This window comes from Brassica rapa, chromosome A02 (genome assembly GCF_000309985.2).
Source record: "Brassica rapa cultivar Chiifu-401-42 chromosome A02, CAAS_Brap_v3.01, whole genome shotgun sequence".
Classification (NCBI taxonomy): Eukaryota; Viridiplantae; Streptophyta; class Magnoliopsida; order Brassicales; family Brassicaceae; genus Brassica; species Brassica rapa.
The window spans coordinates 23,007,674-23,028,095 of NC_024796.2; the positions used below are offsets into that span (position 1 = coordinate 23,007,674).

The 20,422-nt window shown below is 32.4% G+C and overlaps 2 protein-coding genes across 7 annotated transcripts; one reads left to right on the top strand and one right to left on the bottom strand.

Annotated features, from left to right (window-relative positions):
* Positions 1–1,439: 1,439 nt before the first annotated feature.
* LOC103853750 (syntaxin-22) lies at positions 1,440–15,024 on the bottom strand. Of its 3 annotated transcripts, XM_009130660.3 has the most exons (7): positions 3,094–3,372; positions 2,920–3,013; positions 2,687–2,826; positions 2,246–2,308; positions 1,996–2,153; positions 1,811–1,911; positions 1,440–1,730 (listed from the first exon to the last, which is right to left on the bottom strand). In XM_009130660.3, the coding sequence occupies exons 1-7, from the start codon at positions 3,273–3,275 to the stop codon at positions 1,665–1,667; spliced, it is 804 nt and encodes a 267-aa protein (XP_009128908.1). In that variant the 5' UTR covers positions 3,276–3,372; the 3' UTR covers positions 1,440–1,664. The 3 variants fall into 3 exon arrangements, 1 of the variants encoding a protein (XP_009128908.1); XR_004455534.1 differs by lacking the exons at positions 1,440–1,730; positions 1,811–1,911; positions 1,996–2,153 and adding an exon at positions 6,277–15,024 and having other exon boundaries at positions 2,252–2,308; positions 2,687–3,013; positions 3,094–6,177; XR_004455533.1 differs by lacking the exons at positions 1,440–1,730; positions 1,811–1,911; positions 1,996–2,153 and having other exon boundaries at positions 2,252–2,308; positions 2,687–3,013; positions 3,094–15,024.
* A 530-nt stretch (positions 15,025–15,554) lies between these two features.
* Positions 15,555–20,208, top strand: LOC103853751 (lysine-specific demethylase JMJ706). 4 transcript variants are annotated; one of them, XM_009130661.3, is made up of 11 exons: positions 15,555–16,004; positions 16,528–16,897; positions 17,146–17,302; positions 17,379–17,598; positions 17,713–17,766; positions 17,852–17,931; positions 18,001–18,278; positions 18,374–18,769; positions 18,852–19,159; positions 19,239–19,475; positions 19,569–20,126. In XM_009130661.3, the coding sequence occupies exons 1-11, from the start codon at positions 16,002–16,004 to the stop codon at positions 19,779–19,781; spliced, it is 2,316 nt and encodes a 771-aa protein (XP_009128909.2). In that variant the 5' UTR covers positions 15,555–16,001; the 3' UTR covers positions 19,782–20,126. The 4 variants fall into 4 exon arrangements, with proteins under 4 accessions (XP_009128909.2, XP_009128911.2, XP_018512418.2 ...); XM_009130663.3 differs by having other exon boundaries at positions 15,584–16,004; positions 19,242–19,475; XM_018656902.2 differs by lacking the exon at positions 15,555–16,004 and adding an exon at positions 16,036–16,165 and having other exon boundaries at positions 19,569–20,208.
* The last annotated feature ends 214 nt before the right edge of the window (positions 20,209–20,422 follow it).

Below are 20,422 nucleotides of genomic sequence, written 5' to 3' on the forward strand. Positions count from 1 at the left end.
AATCAACCCGCAGACCTTCTGACGAAAGCTTTACCGGCTCCAACATTTCAACACTTGCTGTCCAAGTTAGGCATTCAACAAATTTCACTGCCAACTTGAGGGGGAGTAATGTGATAAGGATACTTTCCTAATTCTAAGGAGCTTATGTTTAGCTAACTTTCCTATTCTTAGTTAGATAAGGATGTTAATGTTGTATATAAACACATCGTGGGTTAATGAATGAGATACACAATTCTATTCTACAATATTTTAAAAACTTTTGCAACCTCTAGATCCTTGCATTGTGTTGTGTCCGGGTGAAGTCTCACAGGTACACCCACTGGACTCGTCACAAAGCTAAGACTTTTCCAAGAGTACACGTTTAAAGGGACGTTTCGTAACTGAATCCATAGCGGGATGGATTCCTCTGTTTTTTCTTCTTCAACAAACGGCTTCCATTGCGTCATGACGACTGGAACCCCGGCAAGATTCCACATTTCTCGGCGGAAAACCCTGTTTCGTGTAGCTTGGTCTGTGATTCTGAACTTCATTGTTGTTGAGTTCATCTCATACACTTCAATCATCTGAGACTTATCACCAAAGGTCAAGATTTTTAAAGGATCGGATGGGATGACTGAACAAAATCATACCTTAAATTAAAAAAAAGAAGAAAAAAACAAAATATTTCTCGTGAGATAGTTTTTCTTTTGTAAAAAAAAGTATTTGGGATCGGGTGTGAGTTGAGACTTGAGAGCTTGTAAAATTATCAGGTTGATAATAAAAAATTTGTAGTAGGTTCGGAGACATAGGCAACATTGACCGCACTCTCTTAACCATTTTATGTGTGTCTTTCCGATCCCATAAATTCTGGTTTACCACAAATTTGACCGTGCATTTCCTAACAAGTTTTCCTTTTCCTAATTACCATAGCAATTTGACTAACAGACACTAATGTAGAATAATTTAATTAAGTTATTGAAATAAAAACCATTTTAAATAAATAATACCAAAGATCTCTTAACAAATATGTAAAATTTACAAAAAAAAAAATTAATTATATTTTACTGACAAGTTTATTCAAAATGTTCTGTTATAATATTTTCATATTATATATGTTAAACGAACTATTTTTACTTAACCTTATTGTCAATATTTTAGAATCCATTCTCTAAAAAATTGATTGGATGGTTACTTTAAATTTTTTAGCTAATAAAAATATTAATAATAAAAATCATTATTTTGAAAAGAGTAAAAATAAAATTATTATATTGGTTAGGTCATAGAGTTCATGAACTAGTAAATTGATAGAGAATACAAAGCTGAAACTTGTAAGAATACAAAGCAGTCATGAATCAGCTTTTGGATTTTGGTCTTCTTTGTAATTTTGTTTCCTCTCAAATCTCAATACCATTCGGGCAATCTGTAAACCGGTTCACAACCAATCTCTTGCATGATAGGAGAACGCACAAGCAACAGACTTTTTTACTCATCTCAAACACAGTTTGGACAACAAAACCACGCACGCACGCACGCACTATATTACAACCGAACCAAACTAAACGAATACAAAACCCAACTTCTACGTTTTGTCTGCAAATTACGTTATATACCAAGTTTAAATTCCACTCATTGATGCTTTAAGATCGATGAACACATTAGATAAAACTTGTTCTTGGTTTCCAAAATCAAGCTGCGAGTACGATTATCACGATCAGGAGTACAATGCCAAATATCACCAAGAGCAAGCATGTCTGCGTGTAAACAAGTTCAAGACCATTAGAGTGTGGCCTAAACCCATCCCTAAGGTTCCTAAAGTGTTGGATGTTCTTACCAGAGATGAGTTTGATCTTTGTGTTTTTGCGGCCTGTGCGAGCTGAGATCTTCCCTGTGAAGTTGCAGCTCGAGAGTTGTCAATGTGAGTACCAATATCATCTACGCGAAAAACAAGAAAGTGAGCTCTTTAAAACTATTGAATTAAAGGGGATGTTCTTATTGAGTCTATATAGATTCCTTTACCTATCATGACTCCTTGATCGTTAACCAGAACCGCAAGATCTTTGAATATTTCGTTAACCTCACCAATCTGAGTATGGATTTCTTGTATCCCTTGCTCTCTTTCTTCAATCACAGCCTCGTTAAATGCAATTTCGTTGTCTAACAATACAAGCTCCTGCCTGCAAAACAATCAAACAAGAGGAAGGTTAGTTGCATCACAAAAGGAATAGAGATGTGTATAAAGATGCTTCTTTTGATAGCACCAACCAACCTTTTCGACTCCATAACTTGCGCCCGCTGTTCCGAGATCTTATCTGCTTCACCCGCTGAATAGCTACATATCAAGCAAAGACAGATAAGAAAATACGATTCATTAAAACCATAACTCATAACACTTGTAACTCTAACCGATCGACATAGAAACCACCAAGAACAACATAAACCTTCTCATCATCGTCTATGAAAACAACTTTTTAACTATACAGAAGAGCGAATTGAAAGGAGTAAAACCAGACAAACAGTTGACAAAGTCAAACCTTTTGCTTCATATAATCAAGAACAACCTAGATGGAAGAGAAAATAGAGGGCTCTCTAAAGGAGGGAGTATACCAGACAAAACAGTTAACAAAGTTGATGCTTTTGATCATGATATCATCACATTCAAATTCTACTTATTGATTCAAAACTTGAGCTTAACATAGCACCTAGTTACCTAGAGGGATGAGCAGAAGGAGGCACCAAAGGAGCATAAGCAGTTTCTCGTTCAGCAGCAGTTTGCTGAGCTTTCTGAAACTCTTTCAACACAGCTTGAAAGTCCTTTGCAAGCTTAGCATCTGCTATCTTCTTACTTGGCTACACATTTACCAAACACTAACTCTAACAACAAAACTACTACTTGATAAGATTCACATAAAATCAAAAAAGAAGAAAGATTAAAACTTTTACATTGACACCAGTTTGATGATCAGTTTCACTAGCTTCCTTAAGTTTAGCTGACGTGTCCTTCACAAGCTGCCCTATATGCAACCGTGTCTTGTGCCTAATCAACAATTCAATTTCAATTTCAATTTCCACAAATCAATTCGATTAAATTTGAATTTTCAGAATTCTTATTATTACAGCTTATCACGGAGCTCGGGCGTGTCTCTGGGAGTACCGAGCGTGTTAACGAGCCGCTGAAACGTGGAAACTCCGGTATTGATCTGGAATATTCCCGAAGCCACGGCTTGCGTCGAATCTTGCCGGCCACCATTGATCTTCCTCGATCTTCCTCTTCCAGCTTCCAAATCTTGGAAACTCATCTCTCTCTCTCTCTCTCTCTCTCTCTCTCAGCGAATCGTTCTCAGAGCTCCTCTCTACGATAAATTGGGATGGTCAAGGCGTGAATCGTGGAAACAGTGAGACGGACATTGAAAAAGCGTTTTTTTAAATCAGTTTTTGTTTTCGTTTCTGATCCTTTTATTTCTATTTATTTACTAATCTCTCTTTTTATTTTAGACACTGACCAACCTGGTTTACTACATTTTTTCTCTGTTATTAGCTGCTATGTTATGAAAACTAGATTATTCATGTGGTTTGGTTCGATCAAGTTTTGTTTCTAATCTGTTTACTTGAACTTTTAGTCAAAATATAATATTTATTTTTTTTTCAAATGTTAAATTTATTTATTAACAAAAGAAAAAATGTTTACAATACTGAATATTTGGTAGGATTACAAAACTTGCATAAAACTTGAATTGGATACGAGACTTGCGAGCCTTTTCTAAATGCTTCGCTCCAGCCACCTAATCATCATGCTTCCGTAGAAAACCACATTCTTGAAACGTAAGGAGGACACTCTGTTTCTAATGGTTTTATCCATTATGCGAATGAGGTCTGATGCAGTACGATATGTAGTATTATGCTTCCTATTGTTTCTTTCGCACCAAATTCCATGGATAACTGTTTGGAATGTCAAACGAAGAAGGCACATATCAACAGCACTACGTTTAAGAGAAAGGAGTGTTGTCACCGTGAAGTTCCAATCAGGAGTAGGGCGTGGCAAGATGGCTTTAGTAAGTTCTGTCCAGATGGTGTATGAGTATGGACAAGCAAAGAAAAGGTGGTCGCGAGTCTCATTCGGTTCTCCAAAGAGGCGACAAGCTTGGTTTTCACCCCACAGTCTTGTCTGATCTCCTGTTGAAAGCCGGTTTCGGAAAGCTAACCACACAATGAATGAGAAACGAGGAATGGCTTGTGGAAACCAAACCAGAGCGCACCAGTTCACTTCATTGCTCCATTGTCGGATTTGCTCCCAAGTTCTTTTCGAGGAGAACCAAGTTTTGTAATCATCATCAGCATGTCGCCAGAGGATACGGTCGCTTCCTGCACCCTCGACCGGTGGCGGAACAGAAGAGATGGGTGCTATCATCGCCCGTAGGTGATACCCACGACATCGTCTTAAGTTCCACTGTCCAGAAGAAGCTACATTGGCGACCGTTGCATAGCGAGTGATTCCCAGTGTTCTCCTTCCGGAATCTCCTGCAACATCAAGTAGTCTCCCCATGTTTAACCAGTTATCAAACCAGAACAGAGTATTATTACTGTTTACAATCTCTGAGCGGAGGAACGCCATGGCTTGTCCACGAAGTTTCAGTAATTTCCGCCAAATCCAAGAGCCTGCGTACCGATCACTTACATCCCAAAAGCAGCAACGACGCAGAAGATTGGCCCGTGTCCAAGCAACCCAGAGGGAGCCTGAGTTAGTAAGCAATCTCCATATTAAGCTCAGTGCAAAGACCCGAGACGAGTCAGCCAGACGTCTGATTCCAAGTCCCCCCTCTGACTTAGGCTTGCAGACATCATCCCAAGCTACTTTGGCTTGCGTGTTCGAGGTTGGTGTACCAGACCAGAGAAAGCCACTACACATTCTCTCAATTTCTTCAAGACATCTTTCAGGAAGTTTGAAAACCGAGCACCAGAAATTTGTTATGCTCATTATCACAAAGTTTATAAGTTGAAGTCGGCCTTCATACGACAAAGATTTACTCGACCAAGACAGGAGTCTCGTTCTGATCTTGTCTATGAGAGGTTCATAGTCATCACGAGTCATTGATATAGTAGTGAGAGGGAGCCCCAGGTACCGGACAGGAAGAGTATCAGCGGGAATGCAGAGACGCTGAACTTCATTTTGGAACGATTGAGTGATTCTGCCAGCCATGTAGATAGATGATTTAGCCGGATTTATTTTAAGTCCAGAGAGTGCTTCAAAATCATCCAAAACATCAAAGATTCCTTGAAGTGAGCTAGGATTACCATCAGTAAAAACCATGATATCATCTGCAAAGCTTAGGTGTGTAAGATTAACCTCAGAGCAAGTAGGATGGTAACCAAAGCTACACGACAATGCTGCTTTATTCAGGAGGCGGGAGAGGACTAACAATGACAATTAACAATGACAATACAGTGAAACATTACATTTTCACATATTTTTAATGGTTAAACAAATATATGATTTCAAAAGTTGAAAAAAAGGAAAATAAATTAAAAACAATGAAAAATAATTTACTTTAAAGTGAATTTTTTTTTGTTGGTCAAAAATTTTATGTTGAAAACAGAATAAAATATTTGTAATGTATTTATTTTGATGATTTGATTACCCGTCCATAGGAAATAATATCAATTTAAAATATTCCATGTGAAATTTTGATAGTTGTAAGAAATTCATGTTCGTTAGCTGTCCAAATTTTGATACTGGTAAACTAGAAGATGGGATGATGACTCTTGGGGGTAGTGGTGTTAAAATATAGTACATTCTTTCATTTAGTGCTTTTCGCACATAAGAACATCCGGTACAATTGTTCAAAAAAAAAAAGAACATCTGGTACAGAAGATACTATATAGAAAAGACAGAAGAAGTCACTAACAGATTCCGAGCTAGCAACAGAAAAGTAAGAAAAGGGGGATACAGACCAGTAAGGCATACTTGATCACACCCCTGTTGCCATTAAAATTTTGAAACCTGATGGGAGATTTGAGGAAAGACTTTCAAAATAAATTACATTACGTGAAAGTTCACAGTACAATTACAAATTATTAAAACAAGATCAGATTAAACTCCTACAACGTAGACACATTTCCCATAACATATTTTTTTGCCGTCTATTTCACATAACATGTATACTCTCTTCTCGACAAATGACATCTGCTAACCTAATAAAAAAACTCAGAGCGTTGACACATTTGAAAAACATTTCGTCCAACCGTACCTCCTATTTCGGATTTAAACAATTAGAACTAATACAATATGAATATAATAGTTACAAAAAAATAATGTTACACAATTAATAAAGCTGAATCTTTTATTTTCGTGATGATATTTTATCAAGAGAAGTTGTGTAAAAATTTAACACTATAATTTTTAAAAGTTTATTAAATATTCGACATTTTCATCATCTTATTGTCTTAAACCAAATTTATTGGTAAAATATTTATTAATACAGAATATGTTTTTGATCAATATTTTATTTTAGATCTAACAAAACACTTGACGTTAATGTAAAACAAAATTTTAGCACACAATTAATAATATAATATCAAATACATAAATTATAAAAATATTCATAAGAAAAAAGATAATCCAAGATTTTGTACGAAAATAATTATTTTACTTATTATAAAATTATCATAATTACAGTTGAATAAACAAAGAAACTATGTAAAACTACTAGACAAGAGGATTTTTCATTAACAACATAACATCCTAGGCCCCAAGAGTATTTTCCTTTTTATTCATATGAGTATTTTTTTATTCATTCTTCGAGTCCTAGGCCGTGATCTATATAATTATATAATTGTATATTTTCATTCATTTTTCACATCATCCAAATCAATAAGTTTAAAAATGTATAAAAAATATCAACACATTCAAAAACAAATATATAAGAATGAAAAATAATTCATAATTTGTATTGAATTTCAACTGTAGTGACAAGTATTTTTATTTTACTTACTTTTAAAATAAAGATATAACAAACACTAAAGATCAAAATAATTACATTAAATAAAAAATAAAATCTTTTTATTAATTTATCAAACCTTTGATTTCTAATAAGAACAAAAGAAACAATAAAAAAAATTATTCTTAGTTTAGAGTAAACTGCATATTTTTACACGTATATGAAAATACAATAGATCTTTTAATTGATCTTCACTTGCTTGACAGAGATTAATATAGGCAAAGATAAGCTAATAACAACATAAATTATAATAATTGATGTTAAAATTAATATTTTGTATCATTTATTAATAAGTGTTTCAAATTGGTATCATTTTTTTTTCTGATACTATTTATGTAATATAATATGTTTTTTTGTTGTGTTATCATACACATCTCTTCAAATTCAAACTTAAAACACAAATCACAAAATCATATAAAAATAATAATTTAGTTCATCAGTAAAGTATATCCCGCCCGTATGACGGACCGACCCTAGTATTTAATATAAATTCATTGTGCAGTCCATATTGTCTTTGAGGGGGGATACATGGTCTCTAGATGATATGGGGCAGATGAGGCAAATCGTTTGAATAGTTTTCATCAAAGTTTGGACTACTTTTAATTAGTAACCAGCATATATGCTTTTAAACTATATTTTATTGTTGTTAAAAAAACTATATTTTATTGAATGGATTCTATTAGACACCGCTAGACAACAAGCTATGATCCATAAATACTTTAAGGCTATTTCTACAAAAACATCATAATTTCTTGTTTTTATTTTTATCTCAAGAAAATGAGAAACAATCATGCTATGATTCCAGTGTAGGCCTGCTCTATTTAGTAGAGAGACTGAGCCAGTTAGGCCCAACATCTACGACCACTTTTATTTCTCGAATATCTGCAATCATATTTACTTGTTTCATATTTGGCCTCTTTCTCAAAGAGAAATTACATTCATACCTCCCTAAGTTGATCGTTTGTTCATACTGAACAATCAAGATAGAGAAATAAAACAAACAAAGATTTAAATTTATTTCATTTTTTTCTTTTTCTTTATGCTTTGTGGCGAACGAAAAGGTTTGGTTTGTCTTTAGGCTAACAAGTAGAGATATGTGGCCTTCAAAGTGTCACTCAATTTCTGGCCATTGATGATTAAAACAAGTAAACAACTTCATAGTTTTCTTATGCCAGTTTTATGATATGAAGACGCGAAAGTGTTGAACAAAAAAAATGAAGACACGTAAGTAACGTTGTCCGTTGAATTAAAGACAAATATTCAAAATTGGTGGTAACGAATTGGCTTTTGCTATAATTTGGTGCGAGTTCAGTGTTCTTGATCATTATCAACCTAATACGAATTTGTGTATATAGTTCTTTGAATGGAAGAAAAAAACTTACGTGTATTTATTATTCTCGTTAATTAAATTTTAATTCGATAATAACAATCACACATATACAAGGGAACATATCCGAGCGCTATATATATTGTCAAACATAACCATGTTTCGATAGTCGGATGGCACAAGACATTCTGTGGATCTCTAAAAACCTTAATTCGAATCTACTGCTAATTTAGATAAACACGTCACGTCGTCATCCAGACTTTCACATTTTCTCTTTAGGAAGGGATCACCCACTACCTTTTTTTTAACATTGTCAGACATGATTATAACAAGAAAATTTCATGTAAAATTTCATGTAATTGTTTTATACAAAACGGTACATTTTTATAAGTGAACCCACTATTTAATAGCCAAATAATAATTTGTCCGTTTATTTTTCATGTCACTAGAAATGTTACTATTATTCTCATAATATACAAAAACCTTAGAAACTATCGCATTTGAAATTAGATGTTAATATTTTGACGAAAAAATAACATCAAACTTCTTCATATAGTTTGGTCAGAAATGATTTAAGTTTTAAATTTAATAATGAGAATAAAGTATGTGCTGCGGCCGTCATCAACACAGTACTACTTTGATTTTTGTGTGGATTGTGTGGACTATCAGTTTGTTTAATTGTCCAATATTCACCATTTTGTTATATTATTATCAAATTATTTTTAATCCATTTTTTCAATTTCTTTTGTTGGTTAGGAATAATGTGAAAACGCGGGTAAAGTGACGGCAGTTAAACATTATTCGATGTCAGCGGTTCTTTTTGACATCAAAACGTAAAGCAAAAGAATAGAATCTACTTGATCATTTCTATCTAACTAATATGCGATTGGAATCAGTTTTATGAAACCATCCTTTATAAGATGAGAATCCTACGTCAAAAATCTAGAGAGACCAACATTTGTACAGATAAAATTGCAAAACTCTGGTTAAATGGGCCATACAGTTTGATAAATGGAACCAATCTTGTTTTTTTTTTTTTGAAAAAAAGAAAGAAAATGGAATCAATCTTTGCACAAAACATAGATTCAAATCAGGGATAACTTATTTTAATCACTTTTAGCAGTTTTAGTGTTAAGCTTTTGACCTGTTGGAAAATTGGCGAATGAACTATTTGCTAGTTATATCCATTTTAAAGAGTTAATCAAGTATTAAAATCTAGACTATCTTCTAGTTAATACAAAAAAGTTAGTCAAACAAATGGTTCTAAGGAGAAAAGGCGGTCAACTAAAATTGTGAAAAGATATGTTGGTCATTGTCTTGTAAAATTATGAAAGCAACAGACAAATATGCGGAAAGACACAAACACTTGTAATTACCATGTTTTTCCTTTTTAGTAAGAGATTTGACCCATAATTTTTCTAATTCAAAGTTTGAAACACATTAAAGAACATCAAACTTCTTCATATAGTTCATAACTTTTTTGGTCAGATTTATGATTGGATTGGAAGCAGGTTGAACCTGAGTTCAAAGCATGTTAAATTGCGTTCAATAGTAAGCCATCATCTTCTAACCATTGAACAATATATTTTTGATTTTATAAAAACTATTGTGCATGTTCAGTTAATATTTTTGATATTTATTTTGTAGAATAATAACTGATATGCTATTTTCGATACTATATCTTTTATTGTACCACCATAACGTGTCATTTTAATATACTAATTTTTTTTCTATCACCACTTGAAGACAATCATATGACCATTTCAAATCATTCAGAAATTATGATTTTTTAATATACTATATTATATCATCACTGGGATTATTATATATTTTAAGCTGCAAGAACTTAAAATTGTTAAGAGCATCAATTCATATAGCATCCTAGTTTTTTTCCAAAAGTGATATTGGAATAGGATATATCATTCATATATCATGTTGTACACCCAGAACAATAGCATGAAGACGATGCTAATTTTCTTAATCGTATTACATTTATGGAAATTATAATACTTAGCATATTACTTAGCATACACATTATACCATACCAGATTATTATAATGTTGATGATGATGATAAGACTATCAATAATAAAAGTAATATAAGAGTAAAAGTACCAAAGATATGAAATATACTTTTGTACTTATAGATGTATCTTATCTTCTTTTTTTGTTTGATCACTGAAATTTCATTTAGCGTAAAAGATTACAAGATTATATATATCCATCAAAAAATTGGTCGTCACTATCACTATGTGTGTGTTGGTCCCGTCGTACGTCTTAGGGATACGATATACCCCCATTTAATCTCTTAAAATTAACGTAAATGTCAAGTACTTGCATGTAATTGTAAGACATGACATGAGTAACTGTTTAAACGCATATACATAGTGGTAGCAACTACCGACGAGGCGACAACCAGTGTTTTAAAATCATCTAAAACATTGGCAAGGGTGCGATTAGTCAGAGCCTAAGAGGGTTGACTTGTGGCCAGAATATGCATGTATGATGTATCGCGCATCATCTTCCTTATTAGTTATCAACCAACTGTTATCTGAATATCTCTTTCCTAAAAATCATTATTAGTTTCACCATCACATCCGTTAATTATCATATAAACATTAGTACATGGCACATAGGTACATCTGTAAATCTATCGAAAACTATATGATATATAGTTGACGGTCCACCTAATGGTCGATTGACTAAGTCACAACTTATTTACATATTATATATACGAAATGCATATACATGTCATAACCCACATCACAAAGATCTAAAAACAAAAATACTTTATTCTTACTAATAATGTTATCTAAAATATCACATCCTAACTGGATAATGCATATAATATATTAATGATTTGCTTCTTAACTGGATAATAGCCTATATAGTATAATATGCATATGTATGTATTTCATAAAATAATTATATAAAGCAATTGCGAGGAAACACACAGACACATAAATATGTATAGTATAAGCTTAGCAATACAAAATACTGCCTCTGTTTCTAATATAAGTCGTTTTAGAAAAACATTTATGTTTCAAATTATATGATGTTTTTGATTTTTTATGTAAAATTTATTAACACTTAATATTATATTACCAATGATAATATACCTTCTGTTTTATTATTGGTTGATTTGTGGTTATGTAAATAATTAATGATGTTTTTGTTTAGAAAATATAAAAAATTAATGATTTTCTTAATCTATGTGCATAATTCTAAAACAACTTATATTAAAAAACGGAAGGAGTAGTAGGTAACTTATTCAGTTATTCCTCGGTGGATTTGAAAAACAAATATTGACATAGGCTTAGTCCAATTTTAACTAAAAACTAGATTTTAAGCCGCGCGGATGCACGGATATTGTTTTCATTTTTATTACAAAATTTAAAATAATAGTAATGTAACTGAATTTATTAAAAAAATGTTATATATAATATAACTAAAATATAGGTGAATTTTTACTTTTTTGTTACAATAATTTAAACCTTCATCAATATATAGTTTTCATAGTCTATTTTAAAAAATTTCATATGTTCTACTATTATTATATTCTTATAACAACATTTTTTGTTTCAAATAAAACACGGGATCCCAAAATATTATGTATGTATTTAGATGCAAAAACTTATGTAGATATGTATACAATAAATATAATATATATATACCTAAGATTATGTAAACTAGATATATTTTTCTTTCAAATAAATGTATTTACTATTTAATTATATAATATTTAACAAACTATTGTTAAGATCACATTCACAATATCCACGATGTAGGATAATAATATCCTTTCGATTTTTTTAAATATTAAGTAATATATATTAAGTTTCTAGTGGATTGGTCTAACAACTTTTTTTACAGTAGATAAAAATAAGATTATATTTTAATAGAGTAGATACACACACTATGACACTTGATAATTGATATATTAGTGTTGAATTTTTTTGTTTTCCATTTCTACTTTATTAATTTAGATGTCAGATTTAAATACAATTATGATTATGGATGTTCAATCCGCATATCGGTTTGGTTTCAGTTTGATTTTTTTTTGGTTTTTTAATATTTTGATGTATAAAAAATAACTACCATATTAAAATCATATTTACTTTGCTTTAGTTTGGTTTATATATCGTCGGTTTTTGGTTTATTCGGTTTTATACAAAAAATCATAAATTTACTTATCTTACTTTATGAATTTTACTAGATGTCGGTTTTTATATAAAGTGAAGATATTTCGGTTTTAAATAATCTTTTTCTTTACTATTTAAAACAATTAGTAAAAAAATATTAAGTTAATAATATAATAGTTTTTATAGAATAAAAATAATAAAACTTAGTAATCCATAATATTATAAATAACTAAATATTAACATACATATTTGTTAACAAAAAGGTAAAATTTTTGTTTTATTTAATTTGATAAAAACGAAACATAACTTCTAAATTACGAAAATAAAAATTTTAAATATGAAGATCATATCAATAAAGTACATTATGTAAATATATTCTTAATTATCTTATATAGTTTACATATAATTATACTACTATATTTTAATTCGGTTTATTCGATTTGATCAATTTATATACCAAACCATGTCTATATACCGCAGTTTCTTAAAAATGACTTTCATTCGGTATATTCGGTACTACTAAATCCAAAACAGTTTTTTTTAATTTCGGTTCGGCTTTACCGGATTGAACACTCCTAATTATGACATACATATTAATTTATGTTGAACATTATCAAATGCACACCTGTGATTTTAAATCTACAAATTACATAAAAAAATTTCAACTCTGAATCTATAAATTTTATTTTTGCTTGTTTAAAGTATGTGCGCTTTAAGAAAAAAGTAGAAATAAAATCATAAGAGAAAATTAGGAAAATAAACCATAGCAAAATAGGAATATTTGACATAATTAATTATTAGACATTACACTATTCTATATTATTTAAAATAACATGAAACATAATTAGGATAAGAGATTAAACTAAATGATTAACCATACATAATTAATTTGGTATACAAAGAAATAAGGGGAAATTTCAAAAATACATTCTTCATTAAGTGGAAAAGAGTCTTATACTTTTGTTCACTATATATATATATATATATAAAATAAATAATTATTTAAAAATATAAAAGTAATTTTTTTATGTTTTCAAATTCAAATTTTTTATAGTTTTGTTTTGAATTTTTTTTTAAAAAATTTCTTTTTGAAAATCAAAAGTTATCTTTGAAACTATTTTAAATTTTTTTTATATTTTTTAAAATATTTATTGATATGTTTATTAGAATACTAAATTTCATATTCCAAAACCTCCATCCTACTCCTAAACTTTAAACCCTAAGTCTATATTAGTTAACCTTAGATATATAAATGTCTTTTATTCTTCATTAAAAGTGAAAATAATAGTGATTAGTGTAAATATGAAAAATGATACTACGAATGTGGTATTTGTTATAATTTTTCAAGAAATAAGGAAAAGTTTACAACTCAAATGGGTTTCTCTACATTAATTATACAATTTTCTTAAAAACCTCACAGCAAGTGTTTTGTTTATTATAATTATTTTTGGGGTGGTCCACTCGAATTTCGAATATACTACTACAGAGATTTTGAAAACTAAAAAGTAAAAACCAAGCAGAACCGGTCAAAGTCGGTTATAGAGGAGATAAACCGGAACTAAACTTAACAGGTTTTAAGAATTATTGAAACCGAGCCACATTGGTACAACTTTCGTTTTCGCTGACTTCACAAAACTAATCATTGTACCCAACCTAACTCTTCCCACTTATTTAAAACAAAAAGTGAAATTAACAATGGACCAATGGGTTTCTGTTGGGATAATAGCTTTAACCGGGAACCGAAAAACCCGGTGACTTCACCATCCCACAGTAACCAATAAAAACAATTGTCTTCCCGATGCACCTCCCACGTGTATTGACAGAACAGAAGTGTCACCACGTTTCAACTTTCAGCTGTATAAATGACTTTACTTCCTTTTCCCGTAATTACACACTAGTTACTGTTCGAGAAAACACACACGTTATGAATGAAACGCCGTTTTAAGGGGGTTGGCAGCGTTTGGTTGAACCACCTAACAACCACCACTTTCCTTCACACTTATTATAGTTATCTTTTTTTTGTTGGGAATCTTATATCTTTAGTTTATTAGTGATTTTGTTTTAAATAATATAAACATAAAGCTGATGGTACTGTTTACATGTCGACGAGATTTCTACTGTGATTACTTACAGTGAAAGTAAAATAAAAGCAACATAATTAATTTAAAATAACTACAATGAACTGAAAAAATGAAAACAAATAAATAAAGAGAGCTACTTTCTTGTCAACTTTTTTTTTGTCAACAAATAAATAGAGCTATTTAATATAATATCTGGAAAGATTTAAAGTGATTTTGTTTTCAACTAGTTATAATTATTTTAGATTGATTACTAAAAATGTTATGATATTAATTAAAACAATCTAAAATTCCATTTAAAAATGATATCTACAACTATGTGATTTTAATTTTTTTATATTCGTAAGCATAAATCTTCTAAAATACATTTTAATATTAAAAGTTTAATAAAACTGAATTTGAAAGAACATTTTTGAATAATTTTTTGAATAGTATGCAATTTGTTATTTTAATTAAAAATCACTTGAAATTATAAATTGTATATATTTCACTTAAAGAGAAAATGAAATTTAAATTATAGCTCTAAATAACTAACATAGGAAGAAAGAAATCCTATCAAAATATAATAAAAATAAAACAAAATATTTCACTCATTAGTTTGCCTTATATAGTAAAAATGAAGATTTTTGTTCTAATTTTTATCTGTTTTGATGGATAGAGTAAAATCTAATTATATTCAATGTAAATATTAATGCATTACTAATAAATGCTCTAGTCCACCATACTTCAGCTTCTTAAACTAAAGAACAAGTTGCACTCTATAAATTAATCACATATCTCTCTCTCTCTTGAATAATAATAATACTCTCCAATATATTTTGTGAGCTGGCCACCAAAGAAAAAGAATTCCAACCGCAACAATTACGGAAAACGTTACGAGCGTTTATTAAAAATACCTAATGGGTTGATAAGTATATCGGAACCTTCCGGATCCACCTATCTTTATTGAATTTTATTTTAATTACGAACAGCTTTTATTTTTATTTTTTATTTTTAAAATTACGGTGGCCACTAAAGTATACACGTTTCGACTTTACAGTATAAAACTATACATTATTCTTTCCTAACAATTTTTTTTTTCCGGTTTTCCAAGTTTCATCATCCCCTTTCTCTCTCTCTCTCGGTCCTCTTTTAGCATCTACAGTTTCTCTCTCCTCTACGCCGGAGAAAACCGATAACCTCCGGCCGTTAAACGGTGAACAGATCCCGTTTCACGTCGAGAACGCCTCGATATACATATATCTTCATCTCGTGGATAGTGTATGTGGTGATTTTTGATGTTTCTTTGACGGCGATTCGGATCTCCGCGTTTGACTCGGTCCTGACTCGTTCCGCGGCGTTTTCGTAGAATGTGGCTCGCCGTGTTTGCATGCCAGGCTTCGTATTGAACTCTCGCTGCTCGAGATCGTGATCTAGGGTTTTCGTCTCTGTTCCTTGTTCGTTGCGGTTGGTTTGTGTAATCCGTTGAGAGGAAACGGAATGCTATGGTGAGATGATTTTCCCCTCTCTTGTGAATTTCGTTAGATCAGATCTGTTGCATTGCTCGAATTTCATTGTGATTTAACGTTTTTGCTTTGTGAATTGTGATTTCATCTCCCACACGTTTCCTTATATCTGAGTCACACGTGCGAAACTGCGATTTGAGGAGGTCTGTTGAAATTGCGACGAATCTATAGCTCTTTTTAGGTCAAACAATGGGGTGTTGTAGAGAGGAAGCTGTGGATGGCGCTTTCTCTTAGACGGTGTTGAAAGTTGACTTTGTAGGGTATTTGGTCAAAGAGATAAGGCGTTATGTGGTAGTGAAAATGTTTATTCCTTTTTTCAAATTTCTAGGTGTTGACTGTTTCTAACTTCTGTGTTCACTTTGATGTGTCTTAGCTTTTGTGGAGTTTAATATTTTTTTTGTTTCTATTAGTGTGAATGGTGGACCTGTTGTACATCCATGACTCGCTGTTTATGTCTATGTGTATCTTGAGTAGTACTAGGCTCTGACACTTGTTTTTTTGGCAGGCGGAAAGGAGGAGTTGCTTGTCCAAAGAGGCTAAAGATGGGTTAGAATATCTGAAACGTAAAAGGCTTCAGAAAATGAGATCAGACTCTGTCAATGAAACAGTAGACTTCAGCACAATGGCTAGAAGTGGTGGTGATGCTTTGAGACCCTCTTTAGCGTCACGTGGAATTAGATTACGTGTAACTTCTAGTGGCGCAGGACCTACTGCTAAGGGTGCCTTTTTGAAGGAAAAAGTGGACAAGTTTGAGACGGATGATCTAAAATGGACCGAGAGGGTTTCAGAATGTCCTGTCTACAGACCAACAAAGGATGAGTTTGAAGATCCTTTGACTTATCTGCAGAAGATCTTCCCAGAAGCTTCAAAATATGGTAATATTGACATGGAAAGCTAAAATCTCAATATGAAAGCTAAAACTTCATTAATTTATTGGCTGCATATGTTAGTTGAAGCGATTGATACGTTTCTGTTCAGTAACAGTAAAAGCTAACAATATATCAAATGGAAAAATATGTGCAGAAAGGAATATAGTTATCTCATCCCTTCATGGGGGTTCAACTGTAAACAACCTCATTTTGTTTTTTTTTTGTCCAATTTCTGATTCTGCCTGTTTTTGCAGGTATTTGCAAGATCGTATCTCCTTTGACAGCAACAGTTCCTGCAGGCGCTGTGTTGATGAAAGAGAAATCAAATTTTAAGTTCACTACCAGAGTGCAACCCCTTCGACTTGCTGAGTGGGATTCTGATGATAAAGTTACATTCTTCATGAGTGGGAGGTTTGTAATTAGCCCGGAATTATTTAGCTCTACACCATTTTATAGTTTTTTATTTGACTATTTGTTAACTTCTCAGGAATTATACATTTCGCGATTATGAGAAAATGGCCAACAAGGTATTTGCACGTAGATATTGCAGTGGTGGCTCTCTGCCCGACTCATTCCTGGAGAAAGAATTCTGGAAGGAAATCTTGTGTGGCAAGACTGAATCAGTTGAGTATGCGTGTGATGTAGATGGTAGCGCATTTTCATCTGCACATGGTGACCCGTTAGGAAGCAGCAACTGGAACTTGAATGTATTGATTTACCTCAACTTTAGCTTTTGCGGTTTTTTTGTATTGCATTTAAGAAAACATATGCCTGGTTGTTTAAGTTTGGTAGTTATATTTCTTTTCTGTCTCTACTTTCAGAAAGTTTCAAGGCTGCCGAAGTCTATCCTGCGCCTTCTTGAAACATCCATTCCGGTATGTGAGAAGTAGTGCAGTTACATTAAGGTAACATAAGAAGTTTCTATTTATCCTCTTTTGACTTTGGATTTTCTTGTTTCAGGGAGTCACTGAACCGATGCTTTACATCGGAATGCTATTTAGTATGTTTGCCTGGCATGTTGAGGACCATTATTTGTACAGGTAAGTTAAACAAAATCTTGGATCAAGTATACGGTTAATCTACCCCCTTAACCCTTTTTCTTTAAACAGCATCAATTATCAGCATTGTGGAGCATCGAAAACCTGGTATGGAGTTCCAGGATCTGCAGCTCTAAAATTTGAAAAGGTGGTCAGAGAGTGTGTGTACAATGATGATATTCTATCAACTTGTGGAGAGGATGGAGCCTTTGATGTGCTTCTAGGAAAGACTACTATATTCCCACCTAAGATTCTCTTGGATCATGATGTGCCGGTGTACAAGGCTGTACAGAAACCTGGAGAGTTCGTTGTTACATTCCCTAGGGCTTATCATGCTGGTTTCAGCCACGGTACACAATTTATTTCTGGGTTTACATTTTTATCGGTCAGAGAGTTGATATCATATTCATCTGATTTAACGGTTGTGTTTGAAAATATATTGTAGGTTTTAATTGTGGTGAGGCAGTGAACTTTGCAATGAGTGACTGGTTTCCTTTTGGAGCTATTGCTAGTTGCCGGTATGCTCACCTTAACAGATTGCCATTGCTTCCTCATGAAGAATTGATTTGTAAGGAAGCCATGCTGTTGAACTCAAGTTCCAAACCCGAGAGTTTGGACTTTACACCTACGGAGTTGTCAGGGCAAAGAAACATCAAGACTGCGTTTGTGCACCTGATTCGTTTTCTTCATCTGGCTCGATGGTCTCTAATGAAGTCAGGATTATGCACAGGCCTTGTTTCAAATACATATGGAACCATCGTATGTAGTATGTGTAAACGGGATTGCTACTTGGCGTTTATAAACTGCCATTGCTACTCACATCCCCTCTGTCTCCGTCATGGTAAAGCTTTTTCTCTGTTATCTTCATCAATATCTGTCACTAGCGTTGTTTTAATTGAAGTTCTTATTGTATCATTATCTAGATGTTAAAAAGCTTGACCTTCCATGCGGGACAACACGTACTCTTTTCTTGAGGGATAACATTGAAGCCCTGGAAGCTGCTGCAGAGAAGTTTGAGAAAGAAGATGGAATTTCAGATATGATTACAACTGATGAAGAGTTATACACATATCCATCTTCAATCACACTTGCAGCTGCAAAAGAAGATGGATATTCACTGTATTCCACTATATACTTCGACTTCAATACCAAGTTAGAGATGACATCTGGAAATCCTGTCATGAGCTACGAAGCAAGTGCTCCTTGTATCTCCTCAGTTACTGATGATTACGTAAGTTTCTGACCAACAAAACAAACACTCTTTGACAGTCTTTTTTCTAAATATTCGTTTTCTGTTTTGGTTACAAAAGCAGGTAAATAGACGAGCTCCTAACTGTAGTAGCAGTAGTGATTCTAAGATCTTGGAAGAAGTAGCAAGCAGCAGTAACAAGAAAACTCGGTTCTTCACTGCGGTTAAAGATGAACCCATAGTTACGGATAATGAAAGTGACGGTTCTGATTCTGAGAGCTTCAGAGTAAAACGCCGTTCATTTAAATTGGAAAACCGAACAGTTGTTCTGGAGACAAGAGACTCTGAACATCATCAGGTACTGAAAATCACATAATATTTACTGTTTTCTTTTACAGTCATGATGAATTAAACTAACCCTGAAGTTTATCTTTTGTTTATATGAGAATAGGATCTTAAAAGATTGAAGAGACCGCAGAACTACCATGAAGGAAGGTGTAGTGCTAGTATCAATAGTATTATTAAGCAAGAAGAAGAAGTGGCGTTAGTAATATCAAACAGAAAAGAAACGGATGAGCAGCAAAGTGACGTGATGATGATGAAGGATGAGAGTCATTTTGGAGGGTTTAAACGTTTGAAAGTGAAAGGGTTGATAAAGCCGTAACGTGACAGCTTCAGCTTCCTCCTCCTAACTACAATTATTTTAATTCTGCTGATCTCTAACAATACAGGAAAGAGAAAGGGAATCAAAAGCAAAATATTCAGTATCTGATTTTTAATATTTTTCTATTATGGGAGAAAGAAGAAGAAGAAGAAAGAAGCAACAGACAAAGCCAACCAACAACCAAACACTATTGGGTTTCTTTTTTAGGATTTACCAAATCTTTGATTCTTTGTGTACATCTGTCTGTACACCTTTAGTCTCTTTCATGTTCCTTCTTCATGATGTAAATCTCTTCTTTCTTTTTTTTTCGTTATTACAGAAAGGTTTAATTTTCTTTTTCGTTTCCTGACGATGGCTTATGTTATTGTTTGATGATGCGTAGAGCCTCATCATCTCCTAGGAAATGCAAAGATTCGTTTCTCTTTTCCGAGATTCCAAGCTTCCTACCATGTGATAACGAAATCTTCTAAATTTCTCAACAATTTCTGTAAAATATTCAGGAAATATAAACTCTTTAATAGTCGAATTTAAATTTGGAAAAATAGCCAACGGAACAAAAATTTAGGATAATTGTCTTTTTGGTGTAAAACCATTTTTTTCTATTTTGTTTCTTTTTTATCCTTTCCAATTCTGAAATTTAA